Source organism: Rhinolophus sinicus, chromosome 16 (genome assembly GCF_057876585.1).
Source record: "Rhinolophus sinicus isolate RSI-liver-muscle chromosome 16, RSI-T2T, whole genome shotgun sequence".
In the NCBI taxonomy this organism is placed as follows: domain Eukaryota; kingdom Metazoa; phylum Chordata; class Mammalia; order Chiroptera; family Rhinolophidae; genus Rhinolophus; species Rhinolophus sinicus.
Window position 1 is genome coordinate 29,689,534 of NC_142516.1, and position 19,090 is coordinate 29,708,623.

At 47.1% G+C, this 19,090-nt stretch overlaps 1 protein-coding gene across 3 annotated transcripts in view; it reads right to left on the reverse strand.

Moving 5' to 3' along the window:
* TMOD1 (tropomodulin 1) overlaps window positions 1-19,090 on the reverse strand; it is a 79,259-nt gene that overhangs the window by 1,718 nt on the left and 58,451 nt on the right. For 2 of the 3 annotated variants that reach the window (XM_019729186.3, XM_019729185.3), the window contains exons 8-9: window positions 16,584-16,727; window positions 5,957-6,101 (exon numbers count right to left, since the gene is read on the reverse strand). In XM_019729186.3, coding sequence (XP_019584745.1) covers window positions 5,957-6,101; window positions 16,584-16,727 — 289 coding nt within the window. Of the gene's footprint in view, window positions 1-607; window positions 778-5,956; window positions 6,102-16,583; window positions 16,728-19,090 lie in introns of those variants that run through there. The other variant, XM_074330749.2, reaches the window with a different exon arrangement.

Consider the following 19,090-nt stretch of genomic DNA (forward strand, 5'->3'; position numbering starts at 1 on the left):
AGTCTGAAGTCAGTCATTTTTAAAGGACAGTTATGTGTGGGTTGTGTAACAGCCCTCTAGTTTGTCAGCGTTCACTGATGAGGGTCTGCGATAATGTAGATTCATTCATAAATTACTTTTAAATCGCTGACCGCACAGGTATAGAACCCCTTTATCCAGCTCCATTGTTTTTCCTTTGTGTACAGAGGCCCTGCAGTTGAAGTTCGTTAATCCAGTCAGATAAGAATTAAGTTCAGTTGATCTTCCTAATGAAACTGGATCTTAACCTGCTAGAAACTTTTCCCTCAGCCCTTTCTCAGCTCCTGGCCTGCCTCCTGCCTATATAAATAACAATTTCCACCCTAAGATTTCCCTGATTATCTGTGTCCTCTTGACATTTTCCCAGGGGCAAGATAATATAAGCTCAAACAGTGATTCACGAAAAGTAGTTAAATGCCATAAAGAAGAAAGCGCTAGCCAGGAGGTTGCAGGCTGGAGGCATTAGCTTATAGGATGTCTGGGGAAGGGGGAGGGGAGGGTTCCCTTTGAAATTGTAATAAAGGAGAGTGTTGTGAAATGAATTAAGTGTCTGCAGATGAAGATCAAGCAGCAAGCTAGATCAGCCACAAGAGAAAGGCCAAAGAAGTCTATAGAGCCGGTAGGTGGCAGTCAGGGGGCTGCTGGTGTGGCAGAGACGGAAGCTATTGCCCAGAGGAAAAAAGTCTGTCTATACTTAGACGTCTTCCAGTTCCCGAGCTGAGCCGGTAGACCTGCGGCCACCAGATCGATGCATACGAGCTGCAACAAGAACCGAATCAGCTTGTGCATGACACTGAGCATATAAAACAACCACCTGGCGGGATGGGGCACATGGGGCACGCTGGTCGCCCAGTCTGGTGCCTGAGCTCCTGCACACCCCTGCACCCCATCAGAAGAATGGTTAATGCACATCAGTGGGCAATCGCCTGTTGAAAAGACAGTCTAGCCACATTCCTGGAACTATCAGAATGCCCAACATCTTGGGGGTAGATGTGGAGAAACCAAAACCCAGAGCGGAGGAGGTTTGCCCAAGGTGACCAGAGGGTTTACATGAACCTGACTTTGAAGCATCCCCATATTAGCTGTGCAAGCATGCCCAGCAGGCACTCCTCATGACACCTCTTTTATACTCAACCCCTCATTGCAGCCCCTCCAGCAATTCTGGAATGTCAGTGTTGTTACCCTTCCCATGTGTTGAATGAGGAAAGAAGGGTTGAGAGAGTACATTTCTTGCTCAAAGCAATAAAGCTGGTACGAGAGAGAAGCAAGGCTGGCACCTCCGTCCAGCCTGCCTCAGTACAATCCAGGCCAGTCTACGTAGGGTTTACATGTCCACATCTCATCTGGTTCTCACAAGGAGGATTAGCTCCTTTCCCCTGGAGAAGAAAAGAGCCAGGGTCCTGAGACGTGGCGGCAGAGTCAGGACTGGAACCTGGGTCCTCAGCCCGAGGCTTGGTACCGAAAGGGGATTCCATGTTTCATTCCCCGCTACACGCCCTTACTGTGTACACTGGGCTGGATCTGTACAGAGTTCCCCTGGCACTGACCTTGCAGGAACTGGATGAGGAGACGGGAGAGGCACCCACTTGTTCAGGTATTACTTTTCCCCATTTTAATGACAAAAGAAATTAAGGCCAAGAGAGGAAAGTAACATGCCCCAAGTCATGGTGAATAAGAGACAGAACTGGGCGTATAAACCAGGTCTCCCAAAATCCTCCTTCAATTCAATGTGTTTTACTTCCGTGAAAGCAAACCCTTCTGCATTGCTTATCGTTGCAACCCCGAGAGAGTCGTTTATTGTCAGAGCCAGAAGGCTTTTTGGGTCATCTGGTCTGGACTAACTTCCGTTGGCCGCTCGAGCTCCCTCCACCACTTCCTGCCAAGCTTGAATGTCTCCAGCGTGTCTTTGGGAAGCATTTTACATTCATTTATATATGCAGCAGTATTTACTGAGTGCTATGATGTGCCACACACAAGAACCAGAAATGAAGATATTGCCTAACGGGACCAAGGCGCACCAACAATGAGTTTGATAAAATATTATAGGTATCCCGGCAGGTGTCTATCAGGTATGAGACATAATGAATGAAGCGGTCAGTCCTCCGAGGATGGGCAGGTAACATGTCTGCTGAATCTTAAACGATAAAGGAGGGAGCAGGAGCATTAGGAGAAATGGCCCTTAGAGGGATGCTTCTGCCTGGGTCACTGGGAGGCACTTCCGCTCCTCAGGCTGGTTGGTACTAATATGGCAAAAGGATGGCTCGCCAGAGGGGTCACGACATGAGGCTAGCAGGGCCTCACCCAGAGAGAAGGTGGAGAACACAGAGTCGGGCAGGACTGCCCATTGCTTGCGGGTAACCTTACCCACTTCTCTAGGCCTCATTTCCTTAGCGTGGAATGGGGATAATAATAGCACCTACCTCACGTGGTTGTTGGCAGCACTATAGGAGTTAGTAAGATGGGAAGTGTTCACAGCCATGCCTGGCACACAGTGAGCACCTTGTAAGTATCTTTGATCATAATAGTGTGGAGATACAAGATCACCATGGGAAAATGTAGGTGGCGACCTATGGCTCCTCCTGGATTCCACCATGCCCAGGCACTCCCACAGAACACTCTGGCAAAAGCTCAGTGCATAGGGTGGGAATGGTCAGACACACCAGTCAGGATGGGTCCTGGGAAGGCCACCTGCCTGCAGAGGTACTGGCTGACCCATGACCTTGGGGACTGAATATGCCCCAAGGAGGAGCCCACACACCTCACAAGCAGGCAAAGCCCAAGCACCACAGAGAGCCAGCCCTGGGCCAGGAGCCAGCAGACGCAGGTCGGAGTGAGAAGGAACCCGGAGAGGCCGGCTCCCTTCTCCTCTGTGCTCAGACACTGCTAACAACCACAGCGGCCAGGCAAGGCTCGCAGGAAGGTTTTATGATAAAAATATTGAGCTGGAAAACACGGAAGCCTGTCTGCTTCACTGGAGCATTGAGAGCGGGATGAAAATACTGTGTTGGAAAGAAACGATTTCTCTCTTGCAGGGGGAAGCTGATGATGCACTAACAATCGGAAGTGTTTCTTTTACAGAAATTAGCAGGTGGGCTAGAAATCCTATAACACCAACTAGCAGTCTGTTACGTGTAATCACAGACATGATTCTGCTCTAATTCCTTCCGTGGGAAACCCCAAGGGGACAGCTGCACAGAAACCCAGAGGCCCACTTTTATCACCTGTCACTCCTGTGCAGGAAACTGCCATGGTCCCACTTCCCACCTGCTTTCCTCACCAAACTCCTCAGTGTGGTAGCAAAGGCCTTTGGCTCACAGCCTCTCCGCTTCTACCAGCTCCATTCCCTGTGAATTCCTCATCTACCTGTTAATCATCTTGCCTTTGACCATGCTGTTCCCTCTGTTTGGAAAGCCCTTCCCTTCCTTCTCAGTGAGTTCCTATTTTTTTTGCTCTAGGTCTAACTCCCCATAATAGTTCCTCAGTCCTTTTAGATCTGTCTGTCTCTCTTGTCCTGAGTACAGGGTCCTGTCACCTTTCCTTTACCTGGGCTGTACCTCCATCAAGAATGCGTCCTGACCTCCTCCACAACCTATCTTTTCCTTCCGAGGCTGGCTAAACGCCCACCCCAACCACGATGCTTTGTGTGACTGGCCTCTGTCCTCACAAATCATGTCCTCATTTTGTTTGCATACAGTTTTCAGGCATTCTTGAATTTTTTGACAGGTGTTTGAGTCTTTTCTCCCCTGAAAGGTGTAAAGGTTCTAGAGCCAGGGAACTAGCCTTTCTGCTACCCCTTACATCAGCGAGTACAATCCTGGGCTCACAAAAGACTCTAAAAGCACTTGCTGTAACTAACAACTGGTATGTCTTGACTGAGCCACTGCCAAGAAGGGCAGTCCCTCCCAGGCCTCGCTTTCTCCACAAGGGAGCTGGAGGGATGGCCCGAAATCACTTCCAGCTCTGGCACTCCGAGGCCCTGCCATAACCTCAGGAAGTGCCTGGTGATAGAAGTTGGGCCTGGATTTGGAATCACAGACTCCCAGGACGGGGAGAGTCCTCAAGGGCCATGTCATTCAACCTCCAGCTGATTTTAATGAATCCCCTACAGCACCCTGGATCTCTGGTCATCTGGAACCTTCTGTCCCCAGAAAAAAGACCTCCAGACCATCTTGCCACTGGAAGACCAAAGCTGGATTGGCCCCAAGATAGGCACCGAGGGGCAGATAGGAAGCTTAATCTAAGCTGGGAGGGAAAAAAAAAGTGAGGCGATTGCATATCAGAACAGAACTCAAGGCTCTTACTCGTAAGGGCTCATTCTGAAGCCAGATCACAGCTGGGCCAACAGAGTTTAGACTGATGGCCTTCCTTAGCAAAATTCACAGTAGCTATGACTTCTGTTACACCATAATAATTATGATTATCTTAGTTATTTGTGTTTGCTCTTATTTTATTTCAAATAAGGGCACTTCAGGTAAACCATTTGTTTGTTTGTATTTTATGGACTTTTCTAGACCTGCAGCTCTAGAAAAAAACTGGCATCTGGAGTGAGTAATGAATGAATGGCCTCTGGGCTGTGATATCCTGAAGAGCAGGAACCTGTATCTTCAATACCTAGTGCCCCATAGGACTTTGACAAATGTTTGTTGAATTGCCTACCTCAATCTAAAGTGTGTGTGTGTGTGTGTGTGTGTGCGTGTGCGTGTGTGTAGCTCTGTGGTTACCTATGCAAAGGTTCTGTGAGTACCTGCCACGTGCATACACACCTACACGTTCATCTCCATTCTTCTAGGCCTTCCTTCCACCCATTAACCCAGCCTCAGACTCATCTCCAGGAAGTGACATACCTGAACTTTGAGGTGTGCTTAGGTATTAGGCTCTTTGTATTTTACTGAGTGTTAGAAACAAAACAAACAACAACACGTGCGAACAAGAACCATGTGCAGAGCAGGTTTGAATTTGATGAAAAACTCACTGACGACACAGTCCTTTAGAAAACACAGTTATTTCATAACTCAATCCCAGAACGCAGCTAGCTTTCTTTTTTTAACTCATTGTGCTTCCTTCTCTTGTGTAATAAGAATGTCACTTGGTTTGCCTTCCTCCTGCCTTGGCTCTAGGAAACTCACATCTAAACATAATAATTATGATAACATATGAGACCTACTTCTTGTTTTGTTTTTGTTTTTCTCTTATTTTCCTATCGCCTTATCGGACGCACTCTTTTTGGATACTATATCAAGCTCTTTTAGCAGCCAGCAGGAACACACATAATAAATAACTACCCGCAGAGCTTGAGGACAACTGGCACCTGGGAACAAGTCAAGGACTGACCCCACTTTTCATTCAACTGACTTGAACACCTATTTGGTGCATGCCCATAAGAAAGACTGTGACATTTTCTTTCTTCCTTTTTTTCTTTTTAGAAAATACATAAACTATGCCTTTAAGGGAGATTACTCTAATGCGACCTGTTTACTATGAAGTCAACATTTGCAACTTTTACCTTCAAAGCAACGAGAAGTCTCCTAGGCTTGGGGTTTGGGGAGTGGTGCTGGTTGGGGGCTTTAGGATCTGGGCTAGAGCCAGACTGTGACCTGGCCAGGACTCTTGAGTGCAGAGAAGTATGTTCAAAAGAGGGGAGACTCACGTGAGCCTGTGCCCTCCCAGGTTTTATTTCACTGAGGGTGCCCTCTGGGCCCAGCCCTGGACTGAGCTGAGCTTAGCTTTGCTTCAGGGAGAAGAGGGCCCAACTGTGGCCCCTAAGTCAGGGGGCTCACAGCCTAGGGCGGAGATGGCACAAACACAGAAAACAAACGTGACCAATGTGAATGTCAGCAGTCAGGCGCACCAGGACTATCAGTGGAACTGTCCCTGCCAGACCCCCCAGCACTGGTGCAAAGATGACAGGCAGGTGGGGAGGAAGTATATTTCCACTCACCGAGATCGTTGTTGTTCATCATGGCATTGGATGCCCGCAGCCGCGGCCCCTGCTGGGTAAAGTGGTAGCCGAATTTCAGGAGCGTTGTGTTTTTTTCCAACATGCTCACGATTTCCATTTCCACTTTGTTGCCCAGGGGCTGGCTCTTTGGTCAAGAAAAGAACAACGGTCACCACTCATTCCATTTGTGCAGAACATAAATCTCTAGGGGAAGAAACCCTGAGTGGTGGGCAGGGATTTTAACCCCACCTCCAAGAGCAGGAAGTGGACGTTTTGAGAAGGTGAAGGGTCACACAACCAGGAGGAAATGAGCTGGCATTCAAACCCAAGGCCACTGGATGCCAAGAACAGGGGTTTCCACTGGCCCGCATCAGCCTTCCTAGGGTATCTGCGCAGGAAGGACCTTCGAATCACCTAGTACCAAGCAGATTTAAAACTGCTGCCGCCCAGGCTATCCCCCCAGACTAATCAAATCAGAATCTCTGGGAGCGAGTCCCAGGTCTGTGGTTTTTAAAACTCCCCAGGTGATTCTAATATACAGTCAGGTTTGATAATCAGTCGTTTAAACTAATCTTCAATTTACAAATGAAGAAACTGAGGCCTAGAGAGGGAAAAGGATTTACCCGTGGCCACACAGCTGGGAATGCCAGAGTTAGCATTCCTAAACTAACTTTAACAAACTAACAAACAAACTTCCTAAACAAGCTAACGGTTGTTTTCCTACCCCTAAATCTATAGTGATCATTTGACAAAGATTCAAAGGGGGGAAAAAAAACACCTGGTAATACACAGCGTTGGGAAGAATATGGTGAGACTGTCCATAAGTCTCACTTATAATAGTGGGGAAAAAGGGAAACAAATACTCATCCATAGGGAGTTGCTCACATAAATGACAGTTCAGCTTTATAACAGAACATAGGCAGCTATAAAATGATGATGCAAATGTTTGGTCACAGGCCTGGAAAGATGGCCACGTAACAATACTGAGTAGAGGGAAAAGAACCAAGTTACAGAACAGGTCATACTTATGTAAAGTTACTTATATTTTCCATACACATATATATGCATTAACAAGGCTTGGATATGATAGCTTTATATTTAATTTTTTGAGGAACCTGCATACGGTTTTCCATAGTGGCTGCACCAATTTACATTCTTACTAACAGTGCACAGGGGTTCCCTTTTCTCCACATCCTTGCCAACCCTTGTTATTTCTTGTCTTTTTGATGACTATTCTAAGCGGCATGAACTGATATCTCATTGTGGTTTTGATTTGCATTTCCCTGATGATTAATGACTTTGAGCATCTTTTCATGTACCTGTTAGCTATATGTATGTCTTCTTTGGAAAAAAGTCTATTCAGATCTCCTGCCTATTTTTAATTAGACTTTTTTACTTTAAATTTAGATAATTAAAATTAAGTAAAATTTAAAGTTCCTCAGTCATACTAGCCACATATCAAGTGTGCAATAGCCACTGGCTACCATGTTGGTCAGTGCAGATACAGAATATTTCCATTATCACAGAAAGTTCTTTTGGATGGTGCTACCATAGACTGTGAGCCATTGGATAGCACACAGTACCCAGTATCTCTAGGTCAAGGTCAAGAAATTGAATTGAATGGAGGAAATAGAACAGGCTCAGTGTGCAGGAGGGTTGAGAAGATACATCAACCCAGTATCCAAAGAGACAAGCACGAACTACAGTTGAGAATTTGAGGGAGAACTCCTCCCAGGTTATTCTGAGTTCCCCAGAACTCATTTGGGTTCAGAAGGGGCTGGGAACGCTGACTAGGGCAGGCAGAGGGACATTGGTGAAATTCCACCAGCCCATCTGGCAAGGCTCCTGAAAGTGCTGGGAAGAGCTCAGGCCTGTCCTCGGAGGACTCAGCACAGCCCTGCACTTTGGCTGGTGTGGCCTGGCAGACGGTGTAGAGACCTTCTGAGGCCCCAAGAAGGAACTGGCAGGTCCCTCGCCCACCCCACTTAGCAGGAGGCCTGGCCTCTCCTTGAGGTCACTTGCTGGGAGAGCTAGTCTCAGAAAGCTCAGGTCTCCTCTGAGTGGAGGGGCTACCAGCGGCTGCCAGGACTGCTTCTGCAAAGATGGCTCGTCATGTTGCTTAGTCTAGAGTACAAAATACTCCAATGCAAACTGCCGCCATTCAATCACCCTACATCCCAGGGAGGTGAGCAGGGCAGGCAGGAGCTTTCACCTCCGTCTTAGAAATGAGTAAACTGAGCCCATGTATAGATGGAAGCTAGGCTGTGCTCCCTCTGCTTAATGACAGAGCCGAGACTTGACCTTGGCCTGGGGCTGGAAGGACTTTGGAGGATCCTCTAGGCCCATGTTCTCAAACTAGCACCCAATATCCCTGGGATACATGCAGATGTGTCTGGGTGTATGCAAAAGGATACAGGATTCTATTAGGTAACCATGGCTAGTCTTCCTGGCGTGTTAACCTTGGACCCAAACCATTCTTTTTACATTAAGGAGTATAACCGAAAATGTGCATACATCTTAAGAAGCTTCATGCATGCTTCGTTCTCAGGCCCTCCCTTTCTCCAGGGACTCTGACACTAGAAGGCATCAGTCATCTCACAGATGAGAGAAGAGGCCCTGGGGTTGTGGTCAGGACTAAGACTCAGGTCTCTCACTTATTTTACAAATACTTACTATTTAGTGGTTATTATGCCAAGCACTGTCGTAAGCATCTCACTTATGCTAGCTCACATTCTCCTCGTTATAAACCTGTAGAATATGTACTACTATTGTACCTGCCGTCTTACAGGCAAGGAACATGGAGAACAGCAGTATAAAGGAATGTCCTCCCAATCACAGAGCTTGTCAGGTGCAGAACCAGGATTAGAACACAGGCAGTTGGCTCCAGAGTCTGTGCTAGTCCCCACCGAACTCGGGGGCCTCTGAGAGAACTGAGAAGGCAGAATTAGGGAGATGAGTGCAGCTCCAGGCAGATGGAGTTCGGCTCAGCATGCAGGATTGCGATCTAACCATCAGCAGTGTCTGCACACAGAAGGAACTGCCTGGTAAGGCAGTAGACTGACCGTCCCCGGAGATGTGCAAATAAAGGGCAGACCGTGTGTTGTAAGGTGTCCTAGATGTCATCATAAACGGGGAAAGTTTAGGCTCCATGACCTTTAAGGCCTCTGGGGCCTGCGTTCTGTGAGTCTATGAATAGCTTGCTTGGATGGCATAAAAAAATCAGGAGGCGACCTCGACACGGGGTGAAAGGCAATTGGAAGCCTCTTGGGGAATCAGCAAGGGGCCTCTCATGCCAGGAACACCGGTCTCTGGTGGCAGAGCCAGGGGGAGGGGGTTGGGGAAAGAACTCTCGCCTCCCTTCAGATTTTCTTAAGAATTAAATAAATAATTTGTAAATAAATATCTCAGTATTAAAAATTCAAATGATACTAAGCAGACTGAGTAAAGTGAAAGTTTCCCTTCACACCATTTATCCCCAACCCCACCCTCTTTCCACAGAAGTAACCACCACGGCCAATGGGGTGTATTCCTATGAATTTTTTTCTATGCTATATTCTGAAATATATAACAGAAATATACAGATTAAAAAAAAATTTTTTTTAAGTGTATTCTTACTATACTTACTGTTCTGCAACTTCCCTTTTCCATTTAATATTTTCTGGAGATCTTTCCAAGTCAGTACATAGGGAATTAACTCATTCTTTTGAACTGCTTCATGGGATGCTCTGGTACAGATGGATATTTATTTTGCTTTCATTCCTCTTTGTTACAAACAATACGGCAGTGGGCTTTGCAGGGGAGGTGGTGGAGTATTCTTTAGGTTGGACATGGAGATATAGAATTGCTCCGTTGAAAGACGGACATGTTTTTTATTTAAAGTTGTGAATGCACTTCCAAAAGGATACAAATGCTGCTGTAGCTAGCCTTCAGTGGTGTATGACAGCTCGTGTCCTCACACCTTTACTATGACCAAGTATTATCAATCTGATGAGAAGATCATCAGATTTACTATTTAACAAAACAACCAATCAACGACTCAGGAGGAATTGAGCTGTGACCTAGAGCTGGTGACTCTGAGACCCCCATTCTGGCCCAGGCGCCATGGGCATCAGAAGCTCGCTTTGTACATGTGATAGGGCCAACCATCGACTGCGCTTGGTGATCCAGAAGACAGACAGCTAGGAACACGTGACAACACAACAGAAAGCAGCTCTGGGAGTTATCTAGTTCAACTCAAGTCCGAAACCCTAGCTGATGTTAAACTTCCCTCCATTTCACAGTTGTCAAATTGTTCTGTTTTGCTTACACGCCTCAGTGATGGGACTGCATCATCCTTTGAGGCACCCTGCTCCATCCTTGGGTAGCTCTGCTGGTTAGAAAGATCTTTAACGACAGAAAATAGTATAGATAATTCTCACTTTGGTGATTTTAAAATATGTCTGCAAATTCTTTGACACTTTTCCCTTCAAAAAGTGCGGCCTAATTCCATACCCCTTGAATGTGGTTGTGCTTCATGATTCACGTCTAACACGGAGACGTGGCAGAAGTGACTGTGTAGCTTCAAAGGTGGGCTCATAAAAGGCATCGGCGGCTTTCTTCTCTCTCTGCCCTAGGTCACTCTCTCTGAGAGAAGTTAGCTGCCATATAGTGAGGATGCTCCAACAGCCCCACAGAGAGGTCCACATAGCCAGGAGTTGTGGCCCCTTGCCAGCAGCCATGGAGGGAGCCATCTTGGAAGCTATTCCTCCAGCGCTGGCAGGCCTTCAGATTGCACCTGACTGCACTCTCATCAGAGATCCTGGGCCGAACCACCGAGAAAACTGCTCCTAGGTTCCTGACCTTCAGAAACTGTGAGCTAAAAACACACTGATTGTTGCTTTAAGCTGCTAAGTTGGGGGTGGGGTGATTTGTTACACAGCTATAGATAACTGATATACTCACAGATACTATTGAGCAAAAAAAAAAGCCAGACATAAAAGAGCACAAGCATGTGATTCATTTGTATGAAGTTTAAGAACAGGCAAAACGCATCTGTGGTGATAGAAAGCAGGATACGGTTGCGTTTGGAGGGTATTGATTAGGAGGGGGCATGAAGGAGCCTGCTGGGGGCTGGAGACATTCTATGTCTTGATCTCAGTGGAGATTACACTGGTGTACATATGTATAAGTGCACTGAGCTGTCCACTTAAGACATATTTGCTCTACTAGATATAAGTTACACTTCACTATAAAAGTAAACATAAGTAGGAAAGGAAGTGAGGGAATAAAGGAGGAAAGGAAGGAGGTTAAAAAGTTGCTCCTTGCATGAGCTGGAATCTGTCTCTCAGAGGTCAGTTCTCTCCACCCCACCTGTCTACCACCAACTGGGTCTAACTGATAATAGAAATATCACCTCCCTTTTATTGAGAGAAGGCCATATGCCAGGTATTCATTAAGGGATCAACACATTAAACCTTCTAACAACCTTATTAAGGTTGAGTATTGGTATTATTCCCATTTTATAGATGAGAAAACCGAGACATGGATACATTGACTTTCCCCAGTTACACAGCAAGAACATGACAGAGCTGGGGCTTAGCTGGGACCTGATTTGATCTCTTGTATGACTTCAAGTGTCAAAAATTTGAATACAGATTATCCTTGAGTCAGTTCATCTTCTTTCTGGAAAGCTCCTGCCTTTTCAGAATGGAGTGCAGCCTCCAGTGGGGACCTGACATGATGCAAGAGGGTTGTTGTCATAGATTTTTATTCTGATTCATTCTGATCTGCATGGGAAAAACATTTTTTGTTTAATGTCATTTTTTCCTCTCATTTCCACTGACTTTATCTAATTTTCCCGAGAAGTAAGGTCAGTAAAATTACATTACTGGCATTGAGAGGGAAGGAGAGTGACACATGCTGTCCTCTCACAGAGACCGAATAGTACCAGGCTGAATTACTTCAATACACAACAAGACTACAGACACAAAAATGATGCACAGAACAAGGGCTGTTTCTTAAGAGATAAACGTATAAGAAACAAAACACAGAACACGAGTCAAAAAAGTCTTGTTCTCTTGGTTTTCAAGAGTGTTTTCCTTATATCTTACAAAACCAAAAGTATATTCAGCCTCATTTAAAATAGCATTAGCTAGCTGCCATAAGTACGTAAACTAAAATTAAGGGGGTTGTTGCCCTGTGTGAAAACCTTCAGGATCCTATTCCAGCATAGCATTTGTTTTCTTTCTAAACTTATTTCCCCTAGGAAAACAATCTGATCTGGAAAAACAAGAAAACACAACCCACTTCTTTTAGCTTCTTTTCAAAATATTTAAGCACATCCTCACTGTTAAATATTGGAATGAAATGTGAGGAATTGGTCAATATCCCCAGACCTTGCCCATATCTTCATTTGGGGAGGAGGTCACGTTTTCAGGCCTGGTCTGTTCTGAGGGGCAGGGAGAGTGCCCAGTGCCCTAAGGGTTTGGGAAAAGGGCCTGCTAGAGGGAACTCTGTTGGGAGTGAGGAGGGTGAATCGAGAGGGGCAGACAACCATTGTTTGGATCTGACCTGCTTGGGATGGACAGGGCCTGCAGAAACCGCATCTGTAGAGCCTGCTCACTGGAGGCTGACAGGGTCTCTCCTGTCCAACCATAAATGCAGCCTGTCTGAAACACAGGACATCTCAGCTCCAGCCCAGGTCTGACACTGACTTCATCTGTGACTTCCAGCACATCCCGTCCCCTTTCAATCCCCAGTTTCCCCACCTGTAAAAGGAGGGCTGGACTAGCCCTTTTTTCAGTGCCCGCAGCAGTAAATCAGTGACCCTCTGTTCCCTCCCACCCTCACTGCCTTCTCAGGGCAACTGAAGGCAGAAACAGAACTGTGCTTGGAGATAAAGAAAGCCTGGCTGAGTAAACAAACAGCCTCAATCCTGGTTCCCAAATCTGTGTCCTGAGCCAGCCTGGGAGGCTCCCTGTCATCCGGGTAGAATGCCCCGGTCCCTTTCTTTGGCCATATAAGGAAAAAGGAGAATAGAGACTCACTGACACAGGTTACAGGCACAAGGGACAAGGAGAAATCTGCAGCCTCCAAAGACCTCAGTGACTAACCAAGAATGAGGAATAAATCAAATGCCGCTCGCCACCTCCTTTTTGTCACAGCTCCTAAAAGCCTATAGGCTAGGCCATGCCCAGGCCTCCTAGGACATACTGTGAGAGGCAAGGGTGGCCTTCCTCTGAGCCTGGGTGGCAGAGCTCCTTCCCCAAGACAGGCCTCAGCCTTCCCTCCTCCTCTCCTGCCAGGTCCCATCCGATCTCCAGACTCCAGGCATATGGGAGCATTTCTCCACGGGTCCCTTCATCTGGGAAGTCGTTAGGGCTGATGCCTTCTCTCTGCCCCAGTCCTCTCCAATCCAGATGGGAACCATGTTCCCAGAGCACAACTCCGACTGGTACACAGGACAACCCACAGCCCACTTTTCCTCAAATTACCCATTCAGAGCCCCTGGCCAACGCCCTTACTGGCCTTCCTCTGGGGATGCTATTAATCATATTTGGATGGGCTCCATGGTTTTCCTTTCTCCTTCTCTTTGTTCGTGTGGTTCCCTGCACCGGAGATGCCATGGCCTCTGCTTTACCCTCTGAGATATTGTCCACCCTACAGATGTATTGCAAAAACCGCCTCCTCCAAGAAGCCCTCCCTGATGTCTGTTCCTGACTGAGCTTGCTCCCTGCAGTGGACCTCAGGGTCCATTGTCTGTGGCTTGCTGGAATATCTTCTTTGATGATCATTTCTATACTTGTATGTCTTCCCATGCAGTGTAGAATCCCTGAAGGGCAGAGCCAGAGCCTCATTCACACACAGCACCCAGCACAGCCCTAGGGTGCAGCTGGCACGCACCAGATGCTGAGATAAACCAAAAAAGAGGCTCCCAGGATGGCAGTGGCAGGTGGTGAGCGTGCTGTGGCCTCACACCAAAGGACAGAGACAGCTGAGAAAAGCCAAGTGAGGTCCATGTGAAACTACAATAGGGTTCAAGAGCCCAGACAGGCACAGCTCAAGGACTTTGGAGTCACAAAGCCCTGGGTTCGAATCCTGCTTCTGCCACTTACTGTGTGATCTTTGGTGGGTTACATTGCCTGCCTGGGCCTCAGTTTCCTCACCTATAACATGGGGATGGGTTGTGATACCCACCTACAGTGTGTGTGAGCATTAAACGGTATAATGGATTCATGTTACCTCCTCAGTAAATGAATTCAGAATAATATGTGAACTCCCTAGATCACCTTTGGAGTAATTACGAAAGTTAACAACTGCATAGTTTATGCGTGTTATCTCCTTAGAAGTAGAGATTATGAGACTCATTTATTTACAAGTGAGGTGCTGAGGCTCAGGAAAGTGATTGTTCTTGCACCAGGGTCTTCAGCCAGGGTGAGGGTGACAGTCTGCACTGGTTCAGTCTTTGGGCTGGGGGCGGGGGGCAGTAATGAGAGGGAAGGTGAGCAGCTCGGTCCCTGACAGCTGCCACCACAAGGACCTGAGGCCAGTGGTCTGGGCCATCTTTGGCCAACATTCTGCCCCCAGGAGTCAGGTTTCAGCTGGCACTGGGTAGACCCTGACTCCTTGCCCTGCCAGACTTGGAGTCACATGACTAGCCAATCCCAGGGTTTGGCCCAGGGCTGCTGTCAAGCCTGCTATATGCCTTTGTTCCACCTGCTGTGCCCTTCCTACCTCCAATAAAGCAGGGCCAAGGGAGGAGCGTAAAGGGTGGGGGTGGGAGCGACTGGGGCTGGGCGATGTAGCTGCAAGGCCACTGGCATGTGAGACATGCAAGGAGGCCAATGTAGCAAATTCACATGACAGGGCTGCTGCAGGCTCTTGTGGCCTCTTCACAGGAATTAGAAAAACGTACCCTCTCTGTGTGAACAAAGCCCCATACCAAGGCTTGGAGAGCAAAGCGTGGGTTGGATTTCATCCTCTGCCACCTCATCGTGCAGTGAACAGCATAGACAACCATCCAGGGCAGCCCTGCTTACCAAGTACCACTGCGGGGCCAAGTTATGAGCGGGGCACTGAGATATGGAGATGACTCAGACACAGCACCAGCTCCTGCGAATCTCACAGGGAAGCCAAGGTGCTAGGAGAACACAGGGAGGGAGAGGCTGGAAGGAGGTAGGGAGGCTGATGGGAGAAGGCAGTGGCATGCATGGTGGCTCTCAAAACAAAACAAAAAGTTGGATTTGTAGATTTGCCAATTTCCATAGTGTAAATACTCCTCTGAGGGGCGATTTCCAGGTGCCAACATGCCATCACTGAAAGGGAGTTCCGAAGAGATGCACACAGTCAGCTCTTGCAAGCTGGTTCGAGCTGGTACTAGAACAGCACTGGGCAAAGGAGAGGCTTCAGCTGAATCCGGAAGGAAAGAGGATTTCTCCAGGCACAGAATGGAGTAGGAACAGGGGAGGACATTCCAGCAGGAAAGAAAAGCAAGACCAAAGGCATGGAGGTCTGAAGGTAAATGGGGAGCAAGTTTTGAAGGGTATGATTGGGAAGGGACCGTCAAAGTCTTCTGGAGGGTGGTAATGCTTTAGTGCTTGAGCTGGCCAGGGGTTATGTGCCTGGTATGGTTAAGCTGTGCATTTAAGTTTTATGTACTTCTCTGTGTGTAATACTCTACAATAGAGAAAAGCTACAAATAATCTCATTCAGGGATAACCACTATTTACAATGTTGTTATATTTCCATCCAGTGTTTTTCCTCTGCACATATTTAAATGACCATTCAGCAAACATTTTCAATGTAGGAAAAAATAATTCCTTATTCACACACCATAGAGAAAGCATTTTACCATTAGAAACGACATGATGTAAAAGAAGGAGTGTGGGTTTCGGAGTCAGAGAGACCTGGATTCAAATTCTGCTACCTAAAGTGCGAACTAGGTGGCCCTGAGAAAGTTGCTTGACTTCACCTCTCTGAGCTGTTTTCTCTTCTGCAAACTGAGAGAGATAATACCCTCATCCTACAGGTGGCTGAGAAGATCAGAGATGATGTGTGTCAGGTGCATAGCACAGAGTCTGGCCCACAGTACAACCTCAACACATGTAATATACAAGATATTGTTATTAGCTTCAGCTGAAAATAAATGACTGTACCACAGAAGGTATAGAGAAATGATAACCCCATAATGACAAAGACAAACTAGAATTTGTCCAGAGAATAAACTCAATAGAAAGGAGATTCAAAAACCCATTGAGTGGGGGGTGACTGAAGAAAATGGGGTACTTAGCCTGGTGAGGAAGACACCAATGGTTTATAAGCTCTGCGCAACAGATGTGTCCTGTCTGCAGCACAGAACAGAATTAAGCCCCAAAAATAGGACTTACAGGGAGCTAATCTCTACTGGATATAAGGAAGGATAATAAGAGAGAGGTAAGGAGTAAGCTCCCCATCACTAGGGGTGCACAAGCAAAAGCTGGAAGAGCACTTGGTGGGAATGATGAAGAAGGAAGGTGAGCATGGTGGAGGTCCCTTAAAGCTGGGCTCTGGAGCTTTTATCATCAGCGGCATTGGCTCCGTCCAGCAGGACGCAGGAGAGTGCGGAATGGCCAGGATCATGTAGTGAAGCAGGAGACCCTTCCCAGCTTACCTGGTTATCAATTTTCAGCTCCACTAAAGAAGTGTTGTATGGAAGCGCTTCCACCAGGCGCAGGATCCCAGCTCCCGAAATGAAGTTGGATTCCACGTTCAGTGTCTTCAACACCTTGTTCTCCTTGAGCATCTCAGCAAGGGCCTTGAGCCACGAAAGAAAAGTGAGGGTTCCCGTGAGTCACCCTGAGCAAGGCCGGAGCCCCTCTTGGGTAGAACCTAAAATAATGAGGGAACCTTGCTAGGAGCGAGAGTCTCTTGCACACTTATGCTGTCTGAGCCAGGGACCAGGCAAGAAGATCTCCACGATTTCCTTCACCAAGCACAACTCTGTGTCTCTCCTCCCCTCCAACCTGCCATGGTTACCGAACCCCTACCAAGGAAGCCCATGCTCCTTCGCCCGCATCCAAAGTCTCTGTTCCCTGGTTCCACTCCGCTGTTCAGCCTCAACTCTTGCTGCTCCCTTACGATAGGGCTACTCCCAGTTCCCGTGCATGCCCAGTGCTCTCCCTCCACTTTGCCTTTGCTCATCCTGTCCTTGCCACCCAGAATGCCCTTTCATTTCTGCTTCACTTGTCCAAGCCATGCCCACCATTCGAGGCCATTGTCGGTGCCTCTTCTCTAAGAGCCTGTGTGGACATTCCCAGCTAGCTGTGGCCTGCACTCTTGAAGCTCAAAGAATTTATCCACAACCTCCCTCGTGAACTTGTATTCCTCTACTTAGATTATTTACATACTGGCATTGTCTCTACCATTATACTATCTACTGTTGGTGGGCTGAAAATTCCCCTTCTTCCTCCCATGGTGCCCACATAGTAAGTTTTCAGTCGCTGTTCACAGAGTGACTAATGGAGTTCCAATCTCCCTAAACTCTCTCCACTTGTCTCTTCTATTTCCCTGTTGAAAGTCCACAGAGTTGTTGTTCTCTTCATCTCAGCAGCAGAGAGGGAAGCCTGGGAAACCACCCCAGTGGGCAAGTGACCAGGGCAAATGGCAGGAGAGGAGCTCAGGTGGCCGCTAGCACGTTTGGGAGGAATTCAGCCAGGGTGTAGATGACAATCAGAGCCTCTGAAGGAAATGAGGTAATTAGCAGTTGATGGAAACAATGTGTCATGGGGGAAAGGAGATACCAGCAGCTGATAGGCCAGGATGTACCATCCATGGGCCCAGTTGTCTGAAACGTCGCTCTGAGCCAGGAACGCCCTTCCTCCTGTCCTTGCTGAAACCCTATACAAGACTTGGCTCCCAGGAAGCCCGCCTGGTTGAAATCATCACAAAGCCTCCGCCGCTCCTCTTGCTGTGTGACCCCCGGATGGCATGTCAGCTGTCTCTGTGACCCTGAGAAAGTTGGACCCTCCTGAAGGGAGGGACGCCATCTGTATTCTCTCCACAGCATTCCTCTTGCTCCCAGGAAAGGCCTGCCTGGGTCTGATAATCACAATATTTAACAACCAGAAGGCAAGTGCACCAGATGCAAGTGGACATGCTGATGGCTGAGCAGGTCCTAGAGGCACTGTCATACCAGGTGTCAACTCTGTTTGCTGGACCAGAGTGGGGCGGGGGGCGGGGGCATTAGAATAAGAGCTGGGACAGGCAATAAGGGTACTTACAGAACTCTGGCAGCCTTATTTACCAACTGATCCAGAGCATTTCAGTACTTGACAATGGATATACTGGTATGAACGGGCTGACATCAGCTGTTGGCCTGGCACAGAGTCAATGTTCCATAAACATTCGTGGAGCTGAGCTGAGTGCCAGCATAGATGTTTTTGGTTTCTGATCCATGAAATAGCAATGTATAGGGCCTGTGGCTTTGTCAGCCATGTCTCTATGGGCAAACTCAGGATCCACTGGAGATCTCCTGAGGTAAGAGATTATTGTCCAGAGGTTCCCCGCTGGCAGTAATAAGAGACTATGAGCTATTTCTATCATTCCAAAAATATTGAAGGAAATTGTCCTACCTATTTTAAAATTCAGAAAAGAATGTATTGCTACTACACAGATTTCAAAGCAAGGAAAATTATCAGGGATAAGAAGGGTATTACATAATGATAAAAGGGTCAGTTCTCCAAGAAGACATAGCAGTCCTTACTGTGTACGCACCTAACAACAGAGCATCAAACTATGTGAGGCTAAAACCAATAGAACTAACTGCAAGGAGAAATAGACAAGTTCACTACTAGAGTTGGAGATTTCAACGGCCCTCTATCAGAAACATACAGATCCAGCAGGTCGAAAATGAGTAAGGACATAATTGAACTAAACAATACCATCAATCAATTGGATATAAGTAACATCCATAGACTACTTCATCCAACAACTGTGGAATACACATTCTTCTCAAACTCCCATGGAACACTCACCAAGATAGATCACAAATGTAAAAGAATAGAAATCATACAATGTTTCTCAGACCACAATGGAATTAAACTAGAAATCAGTAACAGAAAGACAACTGGAAAATCCCCAAATATGTGGAAACTAAACAACACATTTCTTAAAACAAAC